At 32.8% G+C, this 20,255-nt stretch overlaps 1 protein-coding gene across 1 annotated transcript in view; it reads left to right on the forward strand.

The window, feature by feature from the left end:
• The window catches only part of LOC126773591 (adenylate cyclase, germination specific-like), a 114,597-nt gene that overhangs the window by 22,971 nt on the left and 71,371 nt on the right, over positions 1 to 20,255 (forward strand). The window contains exon 3 of the mRNA XM_050494562.1: positions 751 to 886. Coding sequence (XP_050350519.1) covers positions 751 to 886 — 136 coding nt within the window. The remainder of the gene's footprint in view (positions 1 to 750; positions 887 to 20,255) is intronic.

Raw genomic sequence — 20,255 nt, forward strand, 5'->3', positions numbered from 1 at the left:
CCCGGAGATAAAACACGTGGATCTTAATTAAAGATCAGTACCTACTTGTTTTTAATCCCCAAGGTAAAAAGAGGGGCATTACATTTTTGATATGGTATTGTAGCTTCTTAACGGATGAACCAATTTTGATTTAGTTTATTTTATTCAAAATGTGACTTGATAGATAGCTATGATTAAAGAATATCTATTCAGCTCAAAAATCATCAGCTCTATTCTAGTTGTTTGAGGACTATGAACAATTCCTACTGCTCTAATGGCCTCATATTAAGTATCCTGTGATTTCATTGCAATGATATGATAGCCTGATGCAGGAGCTTCATCTGGAATGAGCAGGATAACCTTACCAACTTATTACAGAGTATTTCTGTGGAATAGTGTGTGAAATGAAAAAGTGTTGGAATGGTTTCAATAAATGGATTATAGATGTAACTACTTAAAAGAGGTTTTTTAAATTAGTCGGTTAGTTCCTAGGATTAGACGTGTTCTGTAAACTTACTGAAATATTTTTATTATCTTAATCAATGATGTCGGGTTCAAGCCAGGTCTAGCACAACTAAATTTTAATGTGCATACAATTTTGTGTATATTATGTTGGAGAGGGAAAAATAACATGAGAATAACTGAATGATTGAGGTGAAATTCTGCCGCCTGTCTTTTTGCCCCTAAAGCTACAACAAGTTTGTAACGTGCTGGAATATGATAGTTATTTAATTCTACATATTTCATAGCGTGTCAATGGTTTGTTCTCAGACAAGGTCGAAGGATATTTCTGCTGCAAATGGTGGTTCTATGCTTCGTGCCCCATGCAGCGCTCATAATCCAGAACTGCTCAATAATGGCTCAGCTGTCGCAGACCTTCGACGCTTCTCTATTTTTAAACACAGAGGTAATATTTGTGATTTTTTTGTAGCCATTATATTTTGTAGATTAAAAACTTCACATACCTTTTTTTTTACTTTAGCAAAATCGACGACGACGAATATCACCTAAGTGGTCACCACCAACAGACGTATACCCAAACAAAATATAATTTCCAAAATCGGTTCATAAATGCCGGAGTTTTAAGGTTTTTGGGACATAATATCCTAGTCCCCAAGGTTGGTGGCGCATTGGCGGTGTAAGCGATGGTTAAAATTTCTTACAATGCCAATGTCTAAGGGCGTTGGTGACCACCTACAAGTAGCCCAATTGCTTGTCCACCTATCTACATTAAAAACAAATATTAAAAAAACAACCGAATTTAGAACCTTCGCCATTTTTCAAAGTCGGTTATATATCGATGTTGGGCTGGAGAATATCGATATTCACTTTATTCACCACATCAATGTTTCACCTGGTATAGCGGTCAAGGGCTACTAATCTAATATAAAAAGCTACGTGACCCAATATTCGTATTTGCTGAGTCCAAATGTTTAATCTACAACCCTAAAGTGACCTTAGAATCTTGTTAAAGAATTCACCTTTACCCAACTTTCTATTTATTCGAAATATATTGAATTTAAACCCGACTAAATTGAAATTTCAACAAAAAGCAAATTAACTTATATTTATTATGTAAAATTTATAATAAATAAGAAGCTCCTTTACTATATCATGATCCTTAAAGAAGTTGTTCCGACTAACATGGGTAATATTTATACAGAGTTACGTCTCCCATTTCTACCCTTAAAGTTAAAATTTCGTAAAATCCTTTCTGGTGGAAGTTTACGTTGTAAAATAAGCTTATGTTCTAAATTTCAGATTTATAGTATTAGAAGTATTGGTCGTGCGTTGATAGTCAGTATAACAAATGATATTATATACATGGATTTGACAAAAAGCTTGAAGCTTTTATGTAATTTAGTGTGCGTGGGTGTGCGTGCAAATATCGCAAATGAATTTAAAACAGTTCCATCCAAATGATTGAGCTGAAATTTTACACGATTTATTGCTGGTAATAAATCATTTTATAATAAGTTTGTGTATTGCCGAGATGGCTTAGTGGTTAGAACGCGTGAATTTTAACTGATGATTGTGGGTTCAAGCCCGGGCAAGCATCACTGAATTTTCATGTACTTAATTTGTGATTATAATTCATCCGTGCTTGACGGTGAAGGAAAACATCGTGAGGAAACCTGCATGTGTCTAATTTAATTAAAATTATGCCACATGTGTAGTCTACGAACCCGCCTTGGAGCAGTGTGGTGGAATAAGCTCCAAACCTTCTCCTCAAAAGGGAGAGGAGGCCTTAGCCCAGCAGTGGGACATAAACAGGCTGTTACTGTAACTGTTGTGTTTTAATTATTTTGATAATCTTATATATATATATATTTTTCATTACACAAAGATTGTTATTTTGTTTATTATATAATAATTTACTAAAATAAAAAAAAGGTAACCGTTATTATGCGAACAAAAAATCTTAATCTTTACTCATATTATACATGTGAAAATGAGTTTGTTTGCTACGCTTTCACTTCTTATCTTTCTCAACCGACCATGAAGTGTAGGCGAAGTAACCGACGCTGTATATAACCATTATTTATTTAGAACTGTACGATCAAATATATTCAATGAAATAATTGCGTGAAACAATTTAGACAGTATATAAATATACCACAAAAGTACTTAAGGCTTTAGTACTATTACTGCTTTACTTAGTGGTAAGGCTCAGACCAAATAGAAAGTTACTTTGGTTTTTTTGTCGAAAAATTCTCAATAGCAGCCCGGAGTCTGGAAGTTGAAAGTATCCCGTGCCTCAGAAAACACGGAAAGCCGTTGGTCCTGCGCCTAAACTTTCTAAGGTCCTTCAGATTATCATATGAAATTTAATGAATAAATAATGTCACCGTGTTTGATTTTTAAGAACAAACATTTATTTAAATCAATGATACCAAAAAGCCTGGTAACTTAATTCCTAAGCGATAGTATACAATTTCAAAGTTCGCTTCGAATACATTTGTTTATTTTTTATAAGTTGTTTAACAAACATAAGCAAGATAATGAAACACTTTAAGTATTTTTTCATCTTGTTTTTTGTTATTTTTTATATTTTCTGGTAATAAATACTGTATTACACGGTGTTTAAGGTACTGAGTTTTTTTTAATAGCTTTGGAATTACTGTTGAAATACTGCTAGTATTCTTGGCAACATACCACGCGGTCGCGATTTGTACAGAGATCTTTTTTAATTTTGGTTAATATATAATAATTGAAGTAAATAATTCTTTTGTATACATTTCCTTTTGTTCATTCATATTAGTATATTACTTGAGTTTAGTTTGAGATGATGTTTTTTTATTGTAGCCGTTTCGGATTTGTATAATAAAGAAACGCCATATTAGGGTCGTAAATAAAAGAGCATAGTGGAGAGAATATTAAGAACATTATGATTTTGAATATAAGGAGCCATAAAATATCAAACGTCGTATTCGTCCACAATAATCTGTCTTTCTATTTATCACGTATCTCCCGAGTAATGATGAGATCATCTAGACAATCAAGCACATTGTTTTGCGAAAAACAGAGTTATTTGTATAATATTAAAGTCTTTATTAATTCAAAATGAAAATGGGCCAATTTGAGAACATCAACTAGACTTCTCAGATGCAGTTCGCAAATTATATGCCATGAAAATATTTGTCCGTACTACTCCAAGATTTGTTGACGTTTGCACACTGTTATTTAAGACAGCCAAGTTTCCAACATATTTACGCACATAAACACCGGTTGCGACAACTGGCGAAGTGGCGCCAAGTGACGTACACACAAAGTCTATCAACATCTAATTAATGTACATTTATGGTGTATTTTACGTATTACGTGTTAGTGTTAAATTTTCTTAAAAAATATCAAGACGTCATCTTAAATTAATGTTTGTGTTTTTGTTCGCTTTGAGTTCTTAAACTGTTTATCTGATTGGAATGATATTTTGATGAGGTGTTCCGCGTAAGCCAGCGAAGGCGCTGGCCTAAAAAGAGATGAATATTTTTTTGTATGTTCATTCTTCAATAAAAACGTTATATATAGATACTTATTCTACCCGTGCGAAACCAGACCGTTTCGTAAAAGCAAGTAAATTTTAAGATATTTTATAGTTATAGTGAATTATTAATTAGTATAATAATATTTACCCACTGTAAAGCAGGACCGTCTGGAGGAGTATCACACGTTTATCAAGTTAATCTACTGTCAAAAAGCTAATTGCTATGTTCTGTTTAGAATGGTAAATGATTCAGTGGAATTTCATATACAAGAGAACAGCTTAGTATATTAACATCTTAATTTCAACGGTTTGTTTCGCATTGATGCTGTAAATTATAATACTTCTTTCGATACCGAAGGTTACCATTTACCGTCGGCTGGTTTATTTAATACACCATTTTAGTATAATCCGAATTTCAAACAGGTTCTCATTTGACGTTTAAATTTAAATCGATTCGAAAGTAAAATTATGGAACTAGGAACATAGGACATTTTGGACACTACGTGGATGATATTTTACGCTTGTGTGTGTGTGTGTGTGCAAATACAGGTGAACTCACTATTTTTTATTTGTTTATTTATTGAAATAGTTGTACCATCAAATTATCAATAAATACTTAAAATTAACAATCTTACGAAGTGATATGTCTTTAAAGCTGTGAACAATATTTCTCACTCTTTTAGGTCAATGGGACGTTAACGGGACATTTGTATTGTAGCCACTAGTTCAACAATTCAGTTTATATAATTATAGATCATCTTATAAAAGTGTGAGTATTATTTAAAAAGTAACAAGTTTCATAGAAGACGATAAACTTGCGGTTCTTTGTACGTAGCACAATATTATATGAGAATCGTTTTGCTGTAACTTGCAAAGTTAATAATTTAGTTTTCTAATCTCCTCTAGGAAATTGCTTGGGGAGAAATGACGTGTTGGACAGTAAAATTAATGCTTTTGTTTAAAACTGACACAAATAAAACATTATATCATACCATTACTTATCATGCATGCTTAAACCATTCCGCTTCGCTAGTTACCTACAGCTTTGACTTTTTCTAAAAAAGTTAAAATTAGAACACGTTTTTAACTAAAGATCCCAACTACAAATCCTATTTTTTTATGATTTTCTATTTATAATTCATTGACACCTATGATCTGATGATGATATGATTACCACATATGTATCCAGATAACCCAAGGTAAAGCGGCTGGTGAAATAAACTTCATAACCGTCTCTTAAATAGAAAGGCGTCCTTTGTTAAAAGTTGAGTGTCTACCTTTTTCAAGACTTATAATGGACTTCTCTTAGTACTAATACTTGAATTAAGAATATTTGGATTTAGCTTTGAGTATTAATATGTATTTAGCATCCAAAAGTGAAACTGATTTTAGAAAAACCTAGAATTGGTATTTTTAAAAATAGAACGCCAACTCATTCAAATTGATGTAAATGACTCACTCAATTACTTTTAAAAAACCAAATAACCTAATTAAACACATACAACAAATCACAAATCAAGCCAATAACGAAGTAATTACTTTCTGTCAACAAAATATATATAATATATGTGAAATTAAATTATGTTTTATTTTTATGTCTGCAATGAAGAAATAATAAACAAATGTGCTGTGTAGTTACTATCGTATATATTGTTTATGATATGTATAATTTGTTCAAATTAAAAAAATGGCGGTTTTACATAAATTAACGGGCGTCTTGTAGAGATCAATGAATCTTCTAACTATATTATATCAATTTAAATAAAGTTTGAAAGTCTTCATGCTTCGAAGTACGTTCGTTGCTTTTGTTTGACATTCCAAAAAGGTTTTCGAGAAAATCGTACTCAAATACTCCTTCGAACAAACAAATAGAGGGATCAAAGAAACTCTACCCTCGAAAACCATTCGAAGTCGCTTAAACGAAATAAGCCCAAATAAAAAATAAAAACCTTTCATTCAACCAACCTTTTCATTATAGTTGTCATTGTTTTTTTTTAATTATACTGGATAATTCATATTTTAAATACTGAAATAATATTACAAAATATTTAATATTAAAGTAAATTAAAATATACAACAGATTTATCCGAGTAAGATATTTTATCCAGCCAGCGTTAAGGTGCAAACTGCAAAGATGAATTTATTTTGAATGTTTTAAATATAATGGAGAACTTTGTTATTGTTTGAAATACTAGTGGTGGTAGAGCTTTGTGCAAGCTCGTCTGGGTAGGTACCACCCACTCATCAGATATTCTACCGCAAAATAGCAGTACTTGGTATTGTTGTGTTCCGGATTGAAGGGTGAGTGAGCCAGTGTAATTACAGGCACAAGGGGCACAACATTTTAGTACCCAAGATTGGTGGCGCATTGGTGATGTAAAACGATGGTTAACATTTCTTAATTTCTTACAATGCCAATGTCTATGGGCGTTAGTGATTTGGCCACTTACCATCAGGTGGCCCATATGCGCGTCCACCTTCCTATTCTGTAAAAAAAAAGAAATACTAAATATGAATTAAAGTCTAAAATTAAAAATGAATAAGAGTGTAGGTACGTGTATTATGCTTTATTCGTGTTTCTTGGTGTTTTATGTTTCATATTAAACGGGTAAAACACGCTCGAGGTATGCCTGACATTATATGTTCACCGTCACCCATTTCTTATATTAAGTGTGGGTAAAAAGAAGGTTTTAAATGTGAAATTACTATGAATCTCAGAATCAGTGAGCAACATAACTCCCAGTATTTTTTTTCGTTTTCCTTAGTTGTTACGACTCGAGGAGAGCTTAGCTTATTTTTTTTACCGAGTTCATTCTCATGGATTTTCTTAGCATCCAACATTCGAAAAGACCATCAGCCTCATAGGTAGACATGGGCAAATAATTTAGTACCCTTTTTATTTTTCGAAGCGCTATAACTCAAAAACGTAGTGACGTAGGACTTTTTTAAATTGAATTAATTGATTTGTATTGATTTCATCTTAACCGTTATCGATATGAAACATGAACCAATCATATACCAAAATCTCGCTAGCTCTTTAGCCAGTAGCTAACAAATATTATACGATGTAGATAGTTTAAAAAACGAACCCATTTTCTAAACAGACATTGTTTTATTAATATTACGCTCTGCGTCTATAATTTTAAGCCTATTTATTATTTTTATAAAAAAACCCTAACGATTGACCCATTTAAATAATGGTGTAAAAATTACGGCTTTATAAACGATGCTTAGCGAAGGAATAGTTAAACGATGCTCTATCTTCTTCTTCGAATGACAAATCAATAATGACAGAAAGAGATAAATCAGTGTTTAACTAAATAGCCATTCCGTAACGTTTGTAAGTAGTGCAATGGTATCTTATAATAATCAACTTTTTGTAAAAATTACCTTGCCAAATCGCTGTCAACTGTCTGTTATTGTAACTGTTTGATAGTAATGTTGCTGATACCTACATATTCAGACCGAATTGTGTTGACTTAAAAACTCTATGGAATAAACGACTTCATTAGTTTCTTCTACATAAGTACTAGACATTTACTTATGAAAAATTCACTAACCACAAAAACACACTTCAAAATTAATTATCTTTTAAGAACCTTACCTCAACCAACCTGGTAGAATGGAATCCCTTTCTGGGATAAGCCCGCCTTGATACATTTTAATTTACTCGTATAATAGCTATACTCGTATAATAAGCTAGCAATTCGTTCTTACTTTGCACAGGTAAAATACAATTAAGGTTTAATACTGAAACGTTTTCTTGTAAGTAAAAAGACAAACAAATATTATTATCAAAGCTTGCGCTTAGCCCGTTGTTACGTAGGAATACTTTATAGCGTTATTGTCCTCTAGTGTTTTATTATAAGGCTGTATACCCTGATTTCTTGGTTTGAAAACTCCTGGTGAGCAAATAAAAAGTTCTTACGTTTATCTGTCCACAATGTATTATAATTAATAAGTAAATACCCGCGTAAAGTTTGGCAGTTGGCAGTAATTTATAAAAAAAAGTGATAATATATACTCATTCTCATTCGAGAGCCATAAATTTTAGAGCAGAAATAACCTTAAGAAAACTGTATTAGTAAACTGTTTTTATTTAAAATTATTTCAGTGCTGTGAGTATGTTTGCAGAATTTTATTGAAATCAGACACATGCAGGTTTCCTCGCGATGTTTTACTTCATCGTCAAGCACGAGATGAATTATTAGGTCCTTACATATGAAATTGTAGTTTTCTACGGGAGGAATATGAAGTCAATTTTTTTTGTAAAATATTTTTAATTAATCAAAGTATGCACCGTTGTTATCTATGCACTTTTGCCATCTCATAGGTACTTCATTGATTCCTTTACTAAATAAACCAAGGGGCGAGAATCAAAAAAACTCTTTGAAGGCGGTTTGGACTGCCTCATCGGAGTTGAATTTTTTTCCTTGTAAGAAGTTATCCAAATTTTGGAAAAAAATGGATATACCGATATTTCATGTTTTCCATTAGGAAAAAACAAATGAATGACTGTTTTCAAAACTCAAATGTACCAGCTAAATGAATTTTTAAATTTGAATTTAGAATTCAACCAAAGAGGAGATATTTCAGATCAAAATAGTCAGTACGACAAAACGCAAATTTCATATGTAAGGACCTAATATAATCACAAATTGGCTATTCTATATATCATATATATTGTTGATATTGATGTATTTCATATTATTTTGTAAAATTGTTTGTTTTTTTATTTTAAGGTATTTTTAAGCTGTATTTTTATATTTTTAATTTATAATGTATCATATGCCTTACGATAACAGAATCCGACGTCGACGAACGCCGTTCTGATTTCAAATATAATCAGCAAATCGAATATGAAATCTTCTTATTTATTGTAGACGTTGATTTGAAGCAAACGTTTTTTTTATTTACATCATAATAATATCAATAATTATTAATTATTAATAAAATATGTACGTAGACACAAAATAGGTTCACATGTAGGTTTTAATTAAAATATTTGTAAGCTTCTGAAAGTTGTCGGTTTTTTTTTAATTGTTTATGGCGTGCAAAGTTTCCTTTTACAAGAATATTGTACTAATAATTCTACTAAGTTATAAAGAACTCTGTGTATAACGGAGCTGTTATAAATATTGATTTTATAAGTATCGACAAAAGTTAGAATTCAACATTTCATTTTTTCAACATTTATATATATTGTTACATAGATTGAAACAAAATATTAAATAACCCATGTTTTTCTTTTTTTCATTCATATTTTTTACATTAAATTTTGTTTCATTCTAAACAGAAGTAAAAGCCAAATGACGTTACACATACGGCATAATAGATACCTTTCAATTTCTTTATTGTTATTTTTTTCATGCTTATTAATTATTTCTAATGCAAGTTGGGCAAAGACCTCATCAAAAGGTTAATGTGACGTCCTCACACATTTTTAAATATTACGTTTTTCTCCCAATTTACGCATTAAAAATAATTTTCAAATATTTATCCAAGCTCATGATAGGAAAATAATTAAACGGATATTTTTATTTCAACACTTTTCAATTTTTAAATGTTGTCAATTGAGAAAACATTTGAGATTCGAATTTTTCAATTAACTCTTAAAATTGACATGTATTTATAACAAGTATACGCTTTGAATTATCTGGATATTAAGTTTTTAATTTAAAATTCAATGCACCTATATATTTCATTTTGATTTACATAACAAAATAAATGTTCGAATTTCCACCCAGACTGACGCGCACAAAGACACGATCAATAAAGGCGTGATTAAAAAAGATTTAAATACAAAAATGCCAAGCACAATATTGTGGAAATATATTTGCTCGTGTTATGCATAAATAGCCGCAACCCATAAATGACCTACGGACAAAAGCCAATACGCTCCAAATTTATTTTTTCATTTTATTTTTGGGTCAATATAATATTAGTAAAAATATATAAGGTAGGTTTTTTGACGCAAGAGGCACCGTTGGTAACGATTAAAAGAATACTAACCGATCACTTACACCCCAGTTTTGTAGGCACCGCTAGTATTTAATGACATACGTTTTATTCAATGATGTTTACTTATATATGTTTTTTATTTGTTCATTGCGTCTGAGTATTTCTTTCTTCTTCATAATTGGCTTATAGATCGTAGATTCCGAGGGCTTGGACCCAAACAATTTGGGGTTTTTGCCAGAAAATTCTTTCCTGTTCCAAAACTTTGGAAACTAAGTAGTTTCCAAAGTTATTAATGGCTATGTCCTTTGTGTCTGTAAATATACTGATTCACTCACCCTTAAAACTGGACAACAACACTAAGTAATGCTGCTTGGCGGTAGAATAAGTGAGTGGGTGGTACTTACCCAGACCGGTAGCCGGTCTAAGACCAAATAAATTAAGAATATTTGTGTTGTACTATTTATTCATAATCGAGAAAGTTGATAAATAAAACATTCTTAGCTTGCTTAAAATTGACGTGCCCTATCCATTGGGACATTTCAAAAGAATCCACTCCATTGGTTTAAATAAGACTCGGTCTTGAATAGCTTTAACCATTGTTCGGAATATAAGACATTTGATCTCGGATAATAAAAAGTTCTTATAAAAGTCCTTTAAGAGGATATAAAAAAACTTTATCTTTACCGTTAACTTGGCTTCCAAAGTAACAACAACAGCTCCTAATGCTATATACAGTAAATATGTCACAATTATACTAATACTATAAGGGCGTAAACTTTGTTTTTTTTTTTTAATTTAATGGAATAAAAATAATTTTTATATATATAGACTGTTAGTGTTATCACACCTGATCGATAGTGAAGATGCAATCTAGGTGGAGTGCGCTTGCCTAGAAGATGCCTATTCACTCCTGACTTGAAGGTACCCATATTGTAGGTAGTGAGAAAACGGAGATCGGAAGGGTATTCCAGACCTTAGCAGTGCGTATTAGAAACGAGAAAGCAAATCGTTTCGTACGTGTCTTAAATACGTCAACGACGTACGGGTGCAGGTCTATACGATGCCTCGTAGTTCTGTAGCAAAAAGGTGAAGGATTCATATTAACTATATTTTCTTCATAAAATTGTCTTAAATATTATAAAAGTGCTATGTGCTTCTAATTATGACATGAAGATTTTGCGTTCTTGATCAAATTACGGAACGAAGAAGATAAGAGTAAGTAACAGCCTGTTAATATCCCACTGCTGGGCTAAGGCCTCCTCTCCCTTTTGAGGAGAAGGTTTGGAGCTTATTCCACCACGCTGCTCCAATGCGGGTTGGTAGAATACACATGTGGCAGAATTTCAATGAAATTAGACACATGCAGGTTTCCTCATGATGTTTTCCTTCACCGTTAAGCACGAGATGAATTATAAACACAAATTAAGCACATGAAAATTCAGTGGTGCTTGCCCGGGTTTGAACCCACGATCATCGGTTAAGATTCACGCGTTCTTACCACTAGGCCATCTCGGCTTTTGAAGAAGATAAAGATAGCGCAAAAGTGTGTGCGCAAACATAGATAAAGATAAATTTCGACAGAGTTATAATCTCATCGAGTGGCTATTCCATGCAGGAGTTTAAGCTCTACTTGCTTTCGAATGGCAGCGTTCATTGCAAAAGTTTTGACAGAAAAACAAAACTAATTTTAATAGTAATACTTAGCGGTAGGACTTTATGCAAGCTCGCCTTCAGACACAGCACTTTTAGTATCGTTGTGTTATGGTTTGAAGATAAATGACGACCTTAGCTCTCAACGTTGGTAGCGTATTTGACAGTTCACCTACCTTCTATGAATAAATAAAATGTTTTGATCCCGGACGTCGGGATTTGCAGCTATAAAAGCTAGCATCTAGACCAACAAAGCATTAATAAATAAGTCACGGTAGTATGCGCAAGCGATCCAGTGGCGTCCCCCGAAAAGACGGTGTAGGTACCGCTGGTTTTTTAGTGGGTATGCCGGCGGCTTCAGCGGCAGCGAGCCCACATACCCTCCTACTTCATGTGGGAGAAACGCGTATATGCATTTTTCCAGCGAAAACAAAAAAAGCATTAATAAATAAACTAAATGTCAATATAAATCTAGACATATAAGAATAGGTAAGAGCTATGAGCTTGCTTGCGAAGTATTGACGCTTACATAAATTGCTTCTGGACTTGTCATTGGATAAGAACTTTTTCTTTTATTTTCAATTCCCAGAGAGACTAATGTAAATAAGATGTCGAAACCATATCATTTCACGTTTATTATGTCGGATAGAATAAAATAAATAAATTAAAAAAAATCCAGGTATTATTGAAGACGGCGAAAAGAGCCCAAGCGTAAGATTATGTTAAGTAGATGAGGTGTGATGACAACCACACGGCCCTGTTTTAGATTTCAGCTCAATTGGTCTTTGGGTACCGACTTAACTAAAAACTTCACTGACTTCATATAATATTCTGGAGAAAATGGACTAAATAGTAAAAAAAAATATTTTCTTGGCACCATCACCAAACTAAATATTTTATATCAAAATTTATATACACGTAGCTATCCCTGCAAAATGACTCCGTCTAGAAATGAGCATTATGTAAATGTAGTATTAAGACTGAATTTTTATTGATATATTATTATCAAAAAAATCTTAACAGTGATTAAATTTACTTTGATATTATATTGGAGGTTAAAAAATTGGTCACACTTGATAAAAAATAATAGCATACTTATTAAATTAAATACATAATATATGTTTTAATCTTATTTAGAATATAACATATCCAAAATCTATCGTGTTTTTTTAAATAATATATGAAAAAATAATTAGTTTATTATAAAACTAATATGTAACTGTTAATTTTTTACTTCTGTACAAAAGTCACACTGTGACGGGAAACGGCATGACACTCTTATCACTGTTACCGCCAAGCTCTATCTCCGCCGCTTGCGTACACACTTGTGCACTATAATATGTCCTGCACAGTTGGCAGCCTCCCTTGAGAATAGCCGTCGTGGCCGAAATAAGTCAGGAGAACATCGTGTATATTATATTATTATAGTTTTTTTTTTTTTTTATAGAATAGGAAGGTGGACGAGCATATGGGTTACCTGATGGTAAGTGGTCACCAAACGCCCTTAGACATTGGCATTGTAAGAAATGTCAACCATCGCTTATAGCCAATGCGCCACCAACCTTGGGAACTAAGATTTTATGTCCCTTGTGCCTGTAATTACACTGGCTCACTCACCCTTCAAACCGGAACACAACAATATCAAGTATTGCTGTTTTGCGGTAGAATATCTGATGAGTGGGTGGTACCTACCCAGACGAGCTTGCACAAAGCCCTACCACCAGTAAAGAATACCTACCAAAGTATAGTAATAAAATGTATTTATTTTATAAATGATACTTAAATATTTCTATATTAATTTATATTAAAATTTTAAAATTAATGTATTTATTTCTTTAATTATAAATTTTTTAAAGAATTTTAAAAAAAGTTTTAAAAAAGTCAAGATGGCCCAGTGGTAAGAACGCGTGAATCTTAACCGATGATCGTGGGTTCAAACCCGGGCAAGCACCACTGAATTTTCATGTGTTTAATTTGTGATTATAATTCATCTCGTGCTTTACGGTGAAGGAAAACATCGTGAGGAAACCTGCATGTGTCTAATTTCACTGAAATTCTGCCACATGTGAATTCTACCAACCCGCATTGGAGCAGCGTGGTGGAATAAGCTCCAAACCTTCTCCTCAAAAAGAGGAGAGGAGGCCTTTAGCCCAGCAGTGGGACATTCACAGGCTGTTACGGTTACGGTAATTTCTGTTATAATTCATTTCGTGCTTTTCGGTGAAGGAAAACATCGTGAGGAAACCTGCATGTGTCTAATTTCATCGAAATTCTGCCACATGTGTATTCCACCAACCCACATTGGAGCAGCGTGGTGGAATAAGCTCCAAACCTTCTCCTCAAAAAGGGAGAGGAGGCCTTAGCCCAGCAGTGGGACATTTACTGGCTGTTACTGTAAAGAATTTTGTTGTTTCTCATCTGCCGGGCGGCCCGAGACGGCTACCTTTTTTAGACTAAAAAATAAAATATTTTATTATCTTCTTTTGGAAAGCTTGAATTTATTATTCAATGTTTTCTAAAAGCGTATAGTATAGCGGAATCGTTAAGCGTATATATATTTATAATTTGGTTTCTTTTATTTCTTTGGTGTGCAATAAAAGAAATGCATTATATCGTATTGTTATGTTCTAACTGTTTGACTTTTCAAGCTTATGTTGGTATTTGCTAGTCTCATCGCGAGAAGGCTCAAATTTATCATTTGCTCAAATAATGAGATTAAAATTGTATACTTTTCAGTAGAAATTTTTAAAAACCTTCAATTCAGTTTTAAATTAATGTTTTTATCTTACAGTTTAATAAGAGTGAGCCATGTAATTGGCTTACTGTTCTTTGATGACTTAATTAAAAGACGTAGACTTTACTTTTTAAATTTCCTAAAAACATTTCGTATTTAGGGAGCAGAAATTTAATTTATATAAACTTGGTAATACTTATGATAGTAGAACATTGAACCATTTAATTTTAAAAAAAGTTATGAATTTCTGCTATTTCTTCGGTTCTTAAACGTGATGTTTAGATAAGTAATTTCTTCCAACACTGTAACTAGTAATTATACTATTATAATATTAACTATAAGACGCTTATAGTTAATATTATAATAGTATAATTAAGCAACCGTTAAATATCTCTAGTGGCCGGATGTTTTGTTAATTTGAGAATAACTAAAATGTTTTCGAGTTAAGTTTATAACTTGTCAATAGATGGCGCTCTTAAGTTTTTGTGATTCTAAATCGGGCTGGTAAGATTTTTGAAGAGAAAAATTCTTTAGGCGTATCGTAGGGGATAAACTCGTAGCTTTGCGTCACCGACATGCTAATGTTAATATAATGAAGTCGTTGAAAGTACAAATAATTTAAGCATTTGAAATTTATGTAAATACTAAAAGTATATACAAATAACATAAGTGTATTTTAACTATTATTTATTTAAATTAAGCTGTATTAATATTTTGTAGCTAGTTTGCATTACACTGTGTATTTTAATGAATAAAAAGCTATATAATAAAAAGAGTAGAATTATTACTTGGAGTTCTAATAAAGGTGGAAATTGGACAAATATGTTTGACAGTTTCAAGTTTTCACTTCTATCGGCAGTCCCTATGACTGCCTATTTTTTAATTAGTTTTTATGCTTATATTAATTACATATAATGCTTAACTTTGATAACCTGCTGTGGTGTATACAACATGGTCTTCCTTTTTCTCGGCTGATTCTGAGTCCTCAGCCTCCCCAAATATGAAGTTGTTAAGGCCAGTAAGGCCAACAATAAACAATACCGGAAACAGTGTACAGTGAAATATACGCGTTATCTGATCGGTTGCAGGGCTTTGTGCAAGTCTATTTGGATAGCAAGCACCCATTCATCACAAATTAAACCACCAAACAGCAATACCTACTTAGTATTGTTGTGTTCCGGTTTGAAGAGTGACAGCCATTGTAACTGAGGCACAAGCGACATTACATTTTTGTTCCCAATGTCGGTAACGAATTGACAATGTAAGGAATGGTTAATATTTCTGCCAACGCCAAAGTCTATGGACGATGTTGACCATTATTTTATGTTATGCATAGGTGGGCCCAACCAAATGGGACACCTGATGGTAAGTGATCACTACCACCTATAGACATTGGCGATGTAAGAAATAATAACCATCCTTTACATCGTCGATGGGCCACTAACCTTGGGAACTGAGATTTTTGTCCCTTGTTCCTGTACACTGGCTTACTCATCCTTCAAACCGGAACGCAACAATATTAAGTATTGCTTTATTTACCATCAGATGGCTTATCTGACCGTCCGCCTTCCTATTTTAAAAGAAAACCCTTTCTTTCAGCTACCATTTCATTCTCTTGATTACTTCTAGCGTAAAAATTAAACATAACTCTTTTGAGTTTGTCTGCAATTTGCATTAAGCAGTAAGCTATTAATTCAAATAACTGCCACAATGAAACTTGTTATAATATCACATTTTAGTGTACAACTGCTAGCGTTACGTATTTACAATACAAAATAATTTTACTGAAGAGATAAAGCGAGTAAATATTTACATGTAGGGTCTGCCTACTTTCTATAGTGTGGTGTAAGTGCGCTAAATGTATCGTGGTAGATGAATACTCTTAGTCGAGTCTTATTTATAATAGCAACGTGTACGAACTTGATGGCAAGTCAAAATTGTACCGAGTTATTATATAAAGAAATAGTATTAATTATAAATCAAAGGGTCAGATTATTTTTAATTGGAGAAATTACAACTCACACACACAATATTTCAATAAATAATTCTCCAACGTAGTACTTACTACATTCGTGTTCATTTAAAGTAGCATTTTTTATCGTTGGAAAAACGCTTTACGCCTTTCCCCCACGAGAACAGTGTAGGAGGGGGGGTGTGTGGGGCTCACCGGTGTCCAAGGCTTCGATTGCGGCCCGAACATCGGAATACTCACTAAAAAACCAGCGGTACCCTTTCCGTCTTAACGAGGAGCGCCACGGGATCGCTTTTGCATGCTACCGTGACGACATTTAAAGTACCAGGCTAACATGAAGAAAAACATTTATTATATTTTTTTCATGCATTATACAAACTTAATTAATTAAAAATCAGAGCATAATTTTCAATGAACTTGCTATATATAGTCGTGAGTATGATAAGCCTTAATACCGGAAGTTTAACAAGAGAAAACTTTGGGAGTAGCGCGTTTAATCCTTTTGAAATTATTCAGCTCATCCTCGTTCTACCTTATTAGCATACGGATATACTGATGCTATATATATAACTAAAACACAATTTGAAAAGGTTCAGAAGCAGTTAAATAAAAGAAATGGAATAATTCAATTCACTCTTAACTACATACTTAAAAACACTTTGTTCTCAAATATTAACGTGTTATTGATGAAATACTGATCAAACTCAGATTGACTAATCTGATTGCTTATTGGTCATCTATTACGTCATCAGTCCCCATCCACCAATGACCAGAATTCAGATTAAAGTCGTATTAGTTAATCTGACTTTAAACAGTTTTAACAACTGGAGTTTAGTAATTTATCTCACTAAAACAAAGGGCTAGTTAGTTTTGGAGCGTAAGTGCTTCGAAAATGTGCCTTAACATTAGACAATCGAATCGAATTGGAGCGCGTTAGTAGCTACGACACAGTATTATAGTATTGTAGTTACTATCGTATATATTGTTTAAGATATGTATAATTTGTTAAAAAAAAAATAACAGAACATTGGGTTGACTTAGATTCTCATTCTTATTAACAATAGAGTTTTAGTATGATTTTTAAATGATATCAAAATATCTAGTTCCATTTATAAATAAAAACTATTAATTTAACTTGGCGGTAGGGCTTCGTGCAAGCCCGTCTGCGTAGGTACCACCCACTCATCATATATTCTACTGCTAAACAGCAATATTCAGTATTGTTGTGTTCCAGTTTGAAGGGTGAGTAAGCCAGTGTAACTACAGGCACAAGGGGCATAACATATTAGTTCCCAAGGTGCATTGGCGATGTCAGGAATGGTTGATATGTCAGAAATGATATATTGTCTCCATCGATGATGATGAGCTCGTTCATCTTTCGCCCTGAGGATCAGGATTGCGATTTACCCTTGAAAAAGCTTCCTTGTTATTCCTTATAGTCGATGGCGCAGTGGTAAGAACGCTTGAATCTTATTTTATAATTGTGGGCTTAAAGCCAGGCAAGCACCACTGAATTTTTATTTACTTTATTTGTGTATATAATATATATATATCGTGCTCGTTGAAGGAAAACATCGCGAGAAAACCTACATACGTCTTATTTCACAGAAATTCTGCCACCATCCATCCACCAACCACCACGTGTGTATTCACTAATCCACAATGGAGCAGCATGATTGCGCTTCAAATATTTTCCTCAAAATGAAGAGCCCAGCAGTGGAACGACACGATTATAACGACGTAACGACATCAGCTATAAAAACTTTAACTTGTTTATTTTTTTTTTTTTTTTATAGAATAGGAAGGTGGACGAGCATATGGGCCACCTGATGGTAAGTGGTCACCAAACGCCCTTAGACATTGGCATTGTAAGAAATGTCAACCATCGCTTATAGCCAATGCGCCACCAACCTTGGGAACTAAGATTTTATGTCCCTTGTGCCTGTAATTACACTGACTCACTCACCCTTCAAACCGGAACACAACAATATCAAGTATTGCTGTTTTGCGGTAGAATATCTGATGAGTGGGTGGTACCTACCCAGACGAGCTTGCACAAAGCCCTACCACCAGTATTATATATATGTTATATATATTTGTTAATTTCGTATAATTAACAATCAAGTGTTTTTTTGACATGTAAATACATGCACATGTCAGTCAATGTGTTTATCTACAGTTGTAGATTAATCAAGTTTTTAACAATATGATGAATGTAATTGGAATTATTATTTCATGTCATGGCTTTTTTATTTCATCAATGGTTTAGTAATGGATTAGTAGTTATATAAAGTATATTATAATATAATGATAAGTGTGCCAGGGATGTTTGCTGAAGCGAATAATAGAGTGTTTTTACGCATGAATGCAAGAAGGGCACCATTCGTTGGAAGGGTGCGGGCCAGCTCCAAAAAAAAATCCTAGACATAATCGCTAGCAGACTAGATTGTATAGTTATAAGCTGCTGCTGTAAAGTTTCGACTGGAGCAGTAAGCTACTAATGGTAGATAGTATTAGGTAATTTTTATTTCACTGTTTGATTCTTTTATTTTTGTTAACATAAAACTGTTTCCTTGTTGTAATTTTGTAATTGAGTCTCTATTACTTGAATAAATAAATAACTATTATTACATATTTATATAAATAATAGGCAAAGACAAAGCAGCTCAGTAACTTTTATATTTGCTAGCTATTGCTTTAATGTTATGCACAAAAAAAACGGAATTAAGAATGGAAAATCTCAAGCATGCAAATTGATATATATTTACCTCAAATATTAATAATAATTTTTGCATGAAATATAATACAAGAAACTGATTACTCTTGAGAAGGGCGTGTAAGGAACGCGCGGAAATTCTGATAAATGGAATGTGTGTAAAATTAAATAAATATTATAAGTGTTAACATCGAGTTTTTTTAATAATTGTTTAAACTATGGAGTTTCTAGTTTTCTATATTGTGTATATAATTTGTAGTGGTAAGAGCGCGTGAATCTTAACCGATGATCGTGCGTTCAAACCCGGGCAAGCACAAATGAATTTTCATGTGCTTAATATGTGATTATAATTTATCTCGTGCTTGACGGTGAAGGAAAACATCGCGAGGAAATATGCTTGTGTCTAATTTCACTGAAGCAGCGTGGAATAAGCTCGAAAACGTTCTCCTCAAAAAGGGAGAGGAGGTCTTAGCAGCAGTCCAGCAGTGGGACATTCACAGGCTGTTTTTACTGTTTATAATTTGTGAGCGATGAACTAAAAGAAAAATCACGAAACCTTTGAAATGAAAGGTCTCCTTATAATTTTTTGGAGCAACGTGATGGAATATTAATATATTATTCTCAGGAGTCCAGTGGGCCATTCACTGGCTATTCCTTAACTTTCTGAAGAACCGTTAGATCTTTTTATTTATTACACTTATTTTCAATGTATTTTATATTTGCTTTATTGTATTAAATAAAAATCAAAATACTTTATTCAACATTAAAGCATTATTCGTAATAGGATTTCTTAATTATAATTATGTATGTACATTTAACTTATTAACAGACTGAGGTCGAACCTATTTGCATTGAGGTCAAGCCTTTGTGGTTTTTTCAGTGTATCTATATTACATTACTTTATAAAATTTGTATTTCAATAAATTAATTTAAAAATAATCTATTTTCTAAATAAATGTTTGTATTTTCTAAATATATGTATGTTTGTCTTTTATGCGATCCTAAACTGATCGTCCGATTGTTTTGAAACTTTAGTGAGCTAGTATGCCAGAAAAAATCCAAAAAAAAATTTTTGGTGTTTGTCGTCTAATATAAATGTTTTACGTTTAACTTTTTACGTCTATATTGAAGGAAAGGTCCTTATATCACGCTATATATACCCTAATCAGACCCTTATTCAACCCTTGTGAGCAGCGAAGCCGGAACCGATAGTAAACATTTTATAAAACGTTTTCATCATTTCAATTATAATAGCAAA

This window comes from Nymphalis io, chromosome 15, assembly GCF_905147045.1.
Source record: "Nymphalis io chromosome 15, ilAglIoxx1.1, whole genome shotgun sequence".
In the NCBI taxonomy this organism is placed as follows: Eukaryota; Metazoa; Arthropoda; class Insecta; order Lepidoptera; family Nymphalidae; genus Nymphalis; species Nymphalis io.